At 32.6% G+C, this 12,139-nt stretch overlaps 1 protein-coding gene across 3 annotated transcripts in view; it reads left to right on the top strand.

The window, feature by feature from the left end:
- MTF2 (metal response element binding transcription factor 2) overlaps positions 1–12,139 on the top strand; it is an 84,803-nt gene that overhangs the window by 63,222 nt on the left and 9,442 nt on the right. For all 3 annotated transcript variants that reach the window (XM_029227661.1, XM_029227663.1, XM_029227660.1), the window contains 5 exons: positions 94–242; positions 2,198–2,293; positions 3,137–3,205; positions 4,045–4,168; positions 11,407–11,474. In XM_029227661.1, the coding sequence (XP_029083494.1) occupies positions 94–242; positions 2,198–2,293; positions 3,137–3,205; positions 4,045–4,168; positions 11,407–11,474 (506 nt within the window). The remainder of the gene's footprint in view (positions 1–93; positions 243–2,197; positions 2,294–3,136; positions 3,206–4,044; positions 4,169–11,406; positions 11,475–12,139) is intronic.

Below are 12,139 nucleotides of genomic sequence, written 5' to 3'. Positions count from 1 at the left end.
TCTTCATAAGTTTCAGAAGCATTTTAAAATTATAGAATTGTATTTAAAATTTTATCCTTCACTCTTTTAAATAACTTTTTCCCTCTAATATAGAGGGGTGGTGCGCTTAAGAAAGGACCAAATGCCAAAGCATTGCAAGTCATGAAGCAAACATTACCCTATAGTGTGGCAGACCTTGAATGGGATGCAGGTCATAAAACCAATGTCCAGCAATGTTACTGCTATTGTGGAGGCCCTGGAGAGTAAGTAAATATGGTTATTTAATGCCCTTAATTTTTAATTGCTTATATTGTCCACTTTATTTTTGTTATTGATTGTGGTATGGAAGTGATAGTGAATTGTAAATGCATGAAAGTATCAATAAAGAAAATTGGGAGGGATTAGAAGCTGTAGTTTTATTCATCTTTATCATTAAATGTTTGCTAAATAAGTGAGTCAGAGTTCTAACTAAGAATGTTTAGAAATTTACCTTTAACTTCTGATCACTGGTTCTAGTTCTGCTCTTTGTAACTAAACACATGCATCTTATCTTTCTTAGGAGGTAGCTCTTAAAATACTTAAATCCAGTAATCGTATTTCCCACTCCCATGACTCACATACCAAGTGTTCTCTTTTCTAGGCTAAAATCTGCATTCCTATCAAACATTCTTTATGACGTGTTTTCCAAACTCTGTCTTTGTTGCTCTTCAGTTTTTGAAAGTTTACTCTTGAAATAATGGTGCTATGATTACAAAATGCAGTGTTTCCAGGACTAGTCTGACAGAATATAACGAAGCTATTAGAGTTCTAGATATTATGCTTCTGTTGTTGCAAGGAAAGATTGTATTACCCCTTTTTGGTCGTCCCATCATATTCTTTTGGCTCATTATGGGTTTGTAGATGGTCAACTAAAACTAAAGCTTTTAGTTCTTTTTTTCATACAAGCTGATATTAAACCAAATTGTGCATCATGTATTTGTACTACATTTAAAAAAATGTTAGTGGATAACTTTACATTTAACTCTATTAAATTATAATTATTGGTTTCTTAAATCTTATCAGACTCCATGTTTCTCTTAAGACAGGGCTGCTCTCTAGAAGAATGCTGGGACATATAAGATGTTCAGTGATGAAAACATGAATAAATGAATATGTAAATGAATGAAATTTTAGTTCTTCATTCTACCTTGTCTCTAGTCTTATGGAATTTTTATTTGTGGTTTAACATTTTTATAACATTTCTCAGTTTTTGGTTGCCTGCAGGTTTAAGAAGCATTCTCTCTGGTTTCTTTAAATCATTTATAAGAGCTAAAGTGAACCTAGAGATTGATCTTTCTCCTTTACTGATTTATACCTAGCATCTTAGTTTATAGACATTATTTTATGAAGCAGATTGTTCATTGTTCTTTAAGTACTATGACTTCATGAACTATGTTTGATATTGCTAACACTTTAACACCTAACAGAGTACCTAGAACATAGTATTCATTAGTCTTTTGATGAATGAATGACCTTACTAGTAGCATCTTGCCTTTGCCTGTGTATGGCTTAAAATTAACGTGGGGCTAACTTACTGAGCAAAAGAATTATTTGAAGAAAAGGCGTTATTTGGGTGGCAAGTAAGGATATTAAAACCATGTACTAACTAAAAAGAGAGGATATCTTTAGCTGAAGATTCAGTTTTAGCATCTTCAGCCATCTGAAAGAGAACAAAATCTGTCACAAAGCCTTCATACCTGGTGGAGTCTTAGATTAGATTTGTGGTTATGTTAACCAAATTTCTTAAATTGCTGTACTCCTTTTCTTTTCATTATAAGGAACAAGAATAATAGAAACACAGTGAAGGCATAAAGTTGCCTATGGCTATTTGGTATATGAGACAAATAGCTCTACATATCAGTGACCTCTGAGACTGTTGATGTGAAAAAATCCCAGGCTTCACAAAGATCCTTTACTAATTTAGGACCCAGGCACTTATTGATTAGAAATAGTAGATGTAGCTTTCAAGAGCTTATAAATTCTCATGGATAAAAGAGAAGAGGAATGAAATGGTCAGTATTAATAACCTTTTTGGGAAGAAAAAGTTTAGCACTAAATATACCAGAAATGTGATACTGTAATCAGAACTATATTCTGTATGTCACTTTGGTCGTTGTTTTTTTTTTTAAACTTTACCTCATGAAAGGTAGTAATTTTAATCTTAAATTTTTTCTTATAGCTGGTATTTAAAGATGCTACAGTGCTGCAAATGTAAACAGTGGTTTCATGAAGCTTGTGTGCAATGCCTTCAAAAGCCAATGCTATTTGGAGACAGGTGAGAGAAGGGCATTTGACTGATTTTTTTTTTAGCTTTTTAAAATTGTATTTATGTTATTTCATTTTCACATTTCTAAAAGTAGTTTTAATAGTGATTTGTAAAAGGTTCACCTTGGGAATATATTGTTTAATATACTTAAATTATATATAATTTAAAAAAGCACATAATTTTTGTACTTTTGGATATTGCAGAAAGCTTTTAAGTATTTGACCAGTGAACATATTTGCACCTATTGCCCCACAGTACTCTAAACTATTCTCATTGGTACCTTCTTTTAAAGAACCTCAAGGGGATCCAAAGAACCTCAAAGATAGACCTAATGTCTTTTTGGATTAAGAGAGCATGAAATAGCAGAGAGAGCTCTAGAAGAAAAATTAGATCACTAAATGTAACATCAAAAACTCTGGGTTTAGATCTTAGCTTATGTGATTTATTGTCTTTCTGACCTTAGGAAGGTCAGCTTGTCTCCTAGGCTTTTTCTACCATGTTGTTTTGAGCATTGAAAAGTGACAATGTGTATAGGAGTAGCCATCACAATTCCCGTTACACACAAGCCATTAGTAAACTATGCCTGTATATCAATCTGTATGTGAACTCTGAAGGTCTCTAATGGTTAAAAAAAATTGCCCCTTTCCCCCATATACAAACTATTTTATTATTTGTCATTACTGGAAAAGAAACTCTTTAAAGCACAGTGTCATTATTCAAATTATATTTTGCTTTGTGTATCAGTCCTTATGTCAATTGTAGGATTTGCACTTGCTGAATATTAATTTTAATTGTTAAATAATTTATATGTATTCTTGATTACTCAGTATATAACTTTTCTTTTTTCCTTAGGTTTTATACATTTATTTGCTCTGTCTGCAGTTCTGGACCAGAATACCTCAAACGTCTACCATTACAATGGTAAGTACGGACATTTCTGTTAAGGAACAAAAAAGAGCCATATTTTTAAATCTACAGGATGAAACTTTCTATATACATTTACTTACCTTAAATAAAAATTTGTTCTTCTTTATGCCTGGCTTTATTTCTTTTCCTTGTATTTATCCTCAAGCATGATGTCATCTTCCCCAAAGATTATCTAGTTTTATTGCTGAAGTAGTAAGGCCATTCAGTTTCTAATGGCATAAAAAGTAACTTTCAAATATCTTTTAGATCTTCAAAATTCTTATTCATGTTTCTAGTTCTTTTGGGCCTTCAGAATAGCATCAGTAGAACAGAGAAACGTCTTATAACAAATATGCCAATTTCTGCCTCAGTTAAGTAATCCTTGGGCATGGGAAGTATGATGAATTTTGGAGATTTACTGAAAATGTTTATAGTAAGTGCTTAGAAATTTTTGTCAAATATTTTACATATTTTAGGAAAAGATAAGATTTAATTCATGAATCAGATAAAAGTCTGTTAAAGTGTGATCCATTTTGTAGCTTATGTAGTAGCAAAAACATGAAATTTTAGATCATAAGTTATTTTTTCTTACAGTCAGGTCCTCTTTGAATGTATTTCAAGAAATCAAATATCTTTTAATTTTTACTATTCAGGATAAATTAAATGTTTAGTTAATGTTTTTCATTTATTTTCATATGTAATGACTTATTGTGCATATGACTTGTGATATTAACCCTCTGTTCACCTAAATACTTTGGATTTGTTAATTGCTGGTTTTATAAAAATATTGTGTGATTTTTAAACAATAACCAAAAACATTGTTTTCATAAAGTTTGATTATTTTTGGATTCCAGGGTAGATATAGCACACCTATGCCTTTACAACCTAAGTGTTATTCACAAGAAGAAATACTTTGATTCTGAACTTGAGCTTATGACATACATTAATGAAAACTGGGATAGATTGCACCCTGGAGAGGTAGGTGGTCTTAGAGCTAACTTCATTAGCTACTTAATGTCTTTTTTGTTTTGTTAAAAGCAACTATCGCACATGTATAAGCCATACATCTAAAGTAGCATTTTATGTTTAGTTAGGGAGAAATAATCTTTGGTGAGGCTATAGCCCTCATTCTCCTGTTTGTTGCCTCTTGGCTTGAGGAAAAATGTAGGAGGAAGTATATTACTTGATTCTTCCATTTTCTGAAGTGAAAATCACTGTAGTTAAAGATAGAAGGGAGGGAGAAATCCTTATTATTGGGTATCTTACTTATGATTCCTCCTCCTTTTCTTCTAAGTTTACTCTAAAGTTAGAGATGGGGACTTCCCTGGTGGCGCAGTGGTTAAGAATCCGCCTACCAATGCAGGGGACATGGGTTCAATCCCTGGTCTGGGAAGATCCCACATGGAGCAACTACTGAGCCTGTGCTCTAGAGCCCGTGAGCCACAACTACTGAGCCCGCGTGCCGCGACTGCTGAAGCCCATGCACCTAGAGCTCGTGCTCTGGAACAAGAGAAGCCACCACAATGAGAATCCCACACACTGCAACAAAGAGTAGCCCCAGCTAGCCACAACTAGAGAAAAGCTCATGCACAGCAACCAAGACCCAATGCAGCCAAAAAATAAATAAATAAATAAATAAATAAATAAAACTTAGGGATATAACCAACACTCTTCTTTCCTCTCTTGTTGGTACTCCCTTATATATATTTAACTTCCAGGAATAGTGAGACCCGATAGTAGTGTTAGCTAAGTTAGAGAGTGAAGCTACCTGAGTTGGAGATTATCCCCCTCATTCTGACATCTCATTTGCTTTTTGTTTGCAAAGTGTAACCACTCATGCTGGTTTACAAAGAGTCTTTTTTTGAAAAAGCAATGTAAAAATTAATGCATATTCATTGAAGATTTTGAAACTACAGAATAGCACAAAGAAGAAAATAACTAGAGTAACTTTAATATTTACTTTGTTTTTAGCATTTATTTAGAATTATTAAAATACAGATATTAAATATTAAAATATGGACATTAAATTTTTTGTTTTATAATATGTGGAATTAGTCATGCATTACTTTTTGAGGTAAAAACTAAACTGATTTGAAATTTAGGAAGAGTTTCTGCATCTGTAGCTTTTAGACGTGAGGCAGTTTATAAGGTTCACATCAAGTAAGATATCAAGTTTTTTTTGTTGTTGTTCTGGGGGTTTTATGGGGCATCAAGGAGTGCATAATACACATTTATTTAAAAGTTAGTGGTAGATCAGTTGCATAAAATAAATACGTGTGGAATACTTAGATTTTAAAATCAAAGATATTAAAATCAATTGAGCTAAGGTGTTTTGAGTGTTAGAAATTGGAATATAATACTCATTAAGTTTTCTGTTAAAAGCTTTTTTCAGATGACTTTTGAGAGAAAGTGAGTGACTTGTAAATTTGATAAATTTTAATAAACTGATTAGTAATGGGAGAAAAAAGTGTGAAAGGCATTGTTAAGTATAGTGTTCTTTATAGTCATCTTAATATTTAATGTTCTAATACATTAATTTGAAATGCTTTCTTTCTAGCTATGGTTCTTTCAGCACTTCATATGCAGATACATCTATATTCCTTTTAGTACACTTTATGTTTTACATGATTAAATTCTGCATTGGTTACTTCACGTAGATAGTGGGCATGCATATAAAAACTCAAGTTTTGGGACTTTCCTGGTGGTCCAGTGGTTAAGACTTTGCCTTCCAATGCAGGGAGTGTGCGTTCGATCCCTGGTGCGGGAGCTAAGATCCCACATGCCTTGTGGCCAAAAAACCAAAACATAAAAAACAGAAGCAATATTCTAAAAAATTTAATAAAGACTTTAAAAAAGTGGTCCACATCAAAAAAAAACCCAAACAAACAAACTCAAGTTGTTTTATTTATTTCAAATGCTATCATTTTTTATTAAAATAAAAATATAATTTAGATTCTATTGAAGAGGCTGAAAATAGAAAATAATAAAAACCATAATTAGATGTTTTTAAAGAAATGAGTTCAGTTTATGAATTTCAGGTATCTCAGTTCCAACTAAACTTCTGACACATGTCAGAAAAAGTTTATTTCAGCAATAGGTACATGTTTTATTTTTTGTAACCTATGAGATAATGTCTTAACACATAAGAAATTTCAATTTCTTATTCTTTGCCAAAATGGAAAAATATATCTCTTTTATTTAAAAAGTAAAAACATGATTACAATCTAATATAACTTTACAACAGAAAAGTTTTACTTTTCTGAGGAGTGTTTCATTTTTGGGAGCCATAAAATTTATTATCAGAACAAGTGACTTTCTAGTCACTTCTCATTGCTCTTTCTCTGCATTAAAAAAAAAGAAAATATTTCAGACGTCTTAGGTTAGTCATCTCATCCTCAGACTAGTTATTTACAGATGGAAGTTCAGGTTTTAGTCCTCTGTATTAATATTTTCATCTTAATATTGTAAATGGTTTTTAGAGTGAGATTTTAATGATAAAGAGACCATTAAATTTGTCAGTAATATTTTTTCAGTGTTTTCATTTAGTTTACTTCTAAATGTTTGTGGCAATAGAAACAAAGATAGTACAAATAATGTATTATTCCAAATTATTAAAGTAGTAAATCTTTGGTTACCTGAAATTGAATTGCAAATTGAATTTTGTCACAAACTCAAAATTAGGTTAATAAAATTTTCTTTTTGTTTATATTTATATTCAAAATCTTTTTATAAAATAACATTAATTACAGTTATCCCTTGATATCCATAGGGAATTGGTTCCGGGACCCCCTTCAGATACCAAAATCTGAGGATGCTCAAGTCCCTTATATAAAATGATATAGTACAGTTGGCCCTTAGTATCTGATTGATTTTCTGCAGTTGGAACCCAGGGATACTGAGGGCCAACTGTACTTTCAAAACATGAGAATTGCTGTATGCTAAGTATATTACAGGCATACCTCAGAGATATTGCGGTTTCAGTTCCAGGCTGCTGCATGCTGCAATAAAACGAATATCACAATAAAGAGAATCACGAATTTTTTGGTTTCCCAGTGCATATAAAAGTTATACTTACACTACATTGTAGTCTGTTGTGCACAATAGCATTTTGTCTTTAAAAAGCAATGTACATACCTTAATTTAAAAATAATGCTGTTGCAAAAATGGAGCTGATAGACTTGCTTGAGGCAGGGTTGCCACAAACCTTCAATTTGTAAAAAGACACAGTATCTGTGATGCACAGTAAAGTGAGGTAAATGAAAGGATTTATGCTTGTATTGGTTAGTTGAGTACCTTCGAACACTCAAGTCATTTTGAACATCAGTTCTTACTATACAGACTATAGATTATATGACAAAGACGTTTGCTCTAGAATTTTAGAGAGTGTATTTTAGAGAGTACATTTTAGAGAGTACAGTTGACTCTTGAAGAACACGGGGTTAGAGGCACTGACCCTCTGCACCCTGCCCTGTCTGCAGTTCTGCACCTGCAGATCCAACCAACCGTGGTATAGTACTGTAGTATGTATTTAGTGAAAAAAAATCCATACGTAAGTGGACTAATGCAGTTCAAACCCCAGTTGTTCAGGGGTCAACTTTATATCCTTACATACTGAAAGGCAAATTTAACATTTATGTATCATATATTTTGTTCTTTCTTGATTATTTTTAGGATTGTTAGAACATATTAGAACACAGTGATTATTTTATATCATTTCCTTATGTGATCTTGTTAAACATTTTTGAGACTTGGTGCCTTAATGATTATCACACAGACCGAGTATAGCTATTTGAGAAACTGCTGTGTTTTGAATTATTTTCTTTGAGATAGTAAAACTATGTAATATAACACTTGACATCCCAAATAAAAGTTGCTTAAGGTTTTTATATACAATAAGGTGTTTAGAATGAGGTTGTATCAGATTGCTTTTGGGAGTTACAATGAGATATTAATACTTTTTAGAATCTGCCTATTATCATTTGTCTTTGCTTCCTAATGTGATTTGAAATTTCAGTTCTGTAAGGACAACCCACTTTTCTGTTAACTGTGGTCTTAAATTTTAAACACGTAAAGGTTGATAGGAGAGCAGTGTGTTGAGTGCTGCCTCACTTGAAGGATGTAGGGAGAAAAGCATAGGTAAAATTCAAGTGAAATACTATGGCAGAAACAATGTTTTGGCTAGAGAAAATGTAGTATAGTAGAGGTGGTGTAATACTTTTAAGTGAAAATTATAAGAAATCTAGTTAAAAGCAGTACTTGGGGCCTTGCGTTGTATATTAGCATGCAGTGTATATGTTGGTAAACAGATTACTGAAGCTTTTGGCATACTTAAGCCTCGGTGGTGTGGAATTAAATATTGGTAATTGAGGCATGTATTTTACTGAAGGGAAGAATTTTAACTATACATAATAGCATGTATATCTGTACAGAAATATACAACCCTGAAAGTGAAAACATAGTGTGAGATTAGTGTCTGTAGAGGGAGGAACAAAAATGATTATTCTGTTGAAGATATATATTATATCTTTTATATATCTATATATCTATTATATATAGATATATATCTATATATCTATTATATCTATTATATATATACCTCATGGTCAGATGGAAGATCTAGAACATGATGCTCTTCTAATACAGCTTATTTGATTTACATTATAATATTTGCACTCTTCGTTTTCAAAATACAGAAAGGGAACCCTTGACCACATTATGCGAGTTGAAATAAACAGTCATATGCAGAACAGTCCTGGAGTGCGGAAGCAACTTACAGATAAAATTTCTGGGAACCCACAGAGAATAAGTACCAAAAGAAAAAAGAGAGTTCATTGTGATTTTCAAAAAGTAAAAAGGAGTGGATTTGAGAAATTAGAAACTGTTGTTGAATGTCAGCAAAATTGTAGAGCAGATTTTTCATACATACGGCTTGTGAAGATTTAAAAAGCAATAAGGGGGCTTCCCTGGTGGCGCAGTGGTTGAGAGTCTGCCTGCTGATGCAGGGGACACGGGTTCGTGCCCTGGCCCGGGAAGATCCCACGTGCTGCGGAGCGGCTAGGCCTGTGAGCCATGGCCGCTGAGCCTGTGCGTCCGGAGCCTGTGCTCCGCAACGGGAGAGGCCACAACAGTGAGAGGCCCGCGTACCGCAAAAAAAAACAAAAACAAAAAAACAGGCAATAAGAAAAAAATGCCATTAATTTATTAGAATAAACCACGTTAAATACCCTGGTTTCTTTTTTGATATGATTAGCAACACTGTTACGTCAAATGCTAATGCACATGGTGTAGACATAGTATAACTCAGTTTCACATAAGATATCGAAATGTGAACTGGTTAAAATAAAAATTAAAAGGATTTGTAACTAATTGAGTAATAGTAACAAAAGCAGTCAATGGCTTGGAAATATTCTTGAGGGAGATTCTAATGGAGAGCCACAGGGTTCTGTTTTTTTCTCTATCTTCAATTCAAGAAGGATGACAGAATCAAGAGAAAAGACCATCTCAAACACTGAGCTGAAAACAAAATCAAATTAACAACAGTTGTTAAATTTTGCTTTTAGGCTTAAATATGCAAACAACAGTATGGAAGAAGCAGCGTATGATGGGGGATACTTGGCTTGATAGCAGTTCATCTAATAAGGTTTTAGAGTTGAGGTGGCAGTGGGGGACCAGGAAGAGGATGGAATTATTTAGCCAAGCTTAATATGAAATAATCATGTGATGGGGCTGCTTAAAATTTTTAATCTAATCTTATACTTAGCCATGATAACTATTGTCAAATATTTGAAGAACTGTCTTATAAAAAAGGGAATCCAGGAAGGAAGATTTTGTTCACCCATGGAATGAGCTCCTTCGTTAGGTTTCATTAGTGGTACTATTTAAACCAAGGTTGCATGACTCAGTACTATAAAAAGGGATTGAAGTATTAATGAAAACTTGAATTAGATGGACATCTTGGGTCTCTTTCCAACTGTAAAACCTGAGTCCATTATTTCTCCTTTAATAGAAATTTTCTATCACTGGACACTTCAGAAATTACAATAGGAAGGTGTGGTAGGGTTAAGAGGAATGACCACCAAACCAGCTTCCTTCCTTCCTTTCCTTTCCTTTGCCTTTTCCTCTTTTTTTTTTTTTAAGTACCCAATACACTGAGAATGGGCTGTCAGTGAATGTTCAATGAAGGTACTTAATTGTCACTTGGGTTCATGTTCGAGCTCTCTAGCTAACCAGCAGTGTGAATTTAAGCAATTTAACCTTTACATCTGTTGACTAATCTGTAAAATAAAAGTAGATGATTTTATGAGTCTCTTCTATTTCTAATATTCTATTTGACAGATTTGTTTGTTCTTTTTACTTGAAGAAGTTCTGAGCTTTGGGAGTTTCAACTGGTAAAGAAAATTACTAGTAGTAATTTTGAAAGTCAGTGGTGATATTTTGGAAGTTTTTTGTTTGTTTTAGTTTTTGTAGCTTTGAGGATGGTCTTTTATAACTTAATTGTTTTTCTGTTGGGCCCTAGTCTTTAAACTTTGAAGAAAAGGCAGAAATGACTCTGAAAGAAACTTTCTGGAACAAAATAGAATATTTTCTAGAATTGAATGTTTAGATTTTAAAGTGGTATGTGATGATAAAAAAATTACTGAGCCATTTTGGGGTTTAGGGCTAACCAAAGTCTATAATTGTTATGAAAATAAAATCCCCAAATTTACATTATTTTTTTAAATTATAGAGATTATTGGTTTGCATTAGTATTAGAAGTATTGGGAAATAAAATGGCATATTTCTCCTTACTTTTTATATTCTTTCCTGTTAATATTTATTAGAAGCTTTTATGGTTGATATTAAAGTAATTCTAATGTATTATTACTTTCCCAGGTTATAGAATTAAAATAAATTTAATGATAACTAATAATAAAATCCCACTTTTATTGTATTTTACAGTTTATAGTTCTTGCAGGCATATCGTTTGAGCTATACAAGTATTAGTAAAGAAACTAATGAAGGATTTATACTTCCTTTTTTATAGGTGAGAAAACAAGCTTTGAAAGGTTAAATGGCCTTAGGTCACATAGCTTGTCAGTGAGGACCTGGAATTAGAATTTAGATCTGACTACTAGTCAGTACACTTTTCTTCTGTATCACATTGCCTCTATCTGGCACCTGTGTATTACTAATTGATGAAATTATAGTGCATTAAATTGTTTCTTGATACTTCACAGCTGGCAGACACACCAAAATCTGAAAGATATGAGCATGTTCTGGAGGCATTAAATGATTACAAGACCATGTAAGTTGATTTATTTTATGTATCCCTATGAGGGAGATATTTAGTAAGTATAAGGAATAATGGCATTAAGAATTGTGGGATTGATTATAGAGTTAGTACATACCATTTTAAACCTTTTAATGTCCTCTTCTCTTTCAGTCAGAGTAAAGCAGTGATTCTCAAAGGCTGGAGAAGGGAAGATCAGTCCTCTGGGAATGGTGGATGGGAGGCATTATCAGTGTCTCAGGGGAATTTGGTCAGTTCAGTTGAAAAAGCATACTCAATAATGACTTGTTTTTATAATTTAATCTACTGAAAGTAAAATAAAATCTTGCTAGCTGGTAGGAATATGCAAAAGATAGGGGGATATAGTATAGAGAATGTGGGTTTTTAAATGATTGAGGTCTTCTGTGGTTTTAAGTTTAGTTATTGCCATCATTTAGAGAATAGTAGTATTAGTTTTTGATAATTAGAGTATTTTGATAAATAGTAGTATTAGTTTTTGATTTAAGTTTTTGATAATTAAGTTACATTGTTTGATACATTCTTGTATAGATCTTTCCCTTCTTTTTTTTTACACCAGCATATCTACGTCTCTTAAAAATATTTTCAAAATGCAATAGAAATAATTTTTTAAATGTATATGCTGGTTCCAACCAACTATTGAATTATAACATTTTTGTTTG

Source organism: Monodon monoceros, unplaced genomic scaffold (assembly GCF_005190385.1).
Source record: "Monodon monoceros isolate NGI ecotype Baffin Bay Population unplaced genomic scaffold, NGI_Narwhal_1 Super_Scaffold_18, whole genome shotgun sequence".
NCBI lineage: Eukaryota > Metazoa > Chordata > Mammalia > Artiodactyla > Monodontidae > Monodon > Monodon monoceros.
Note: the sequence above shows the minus strand (reverse complement) of the source record. Positions and strands in the feature narration are given on the sequence as shown.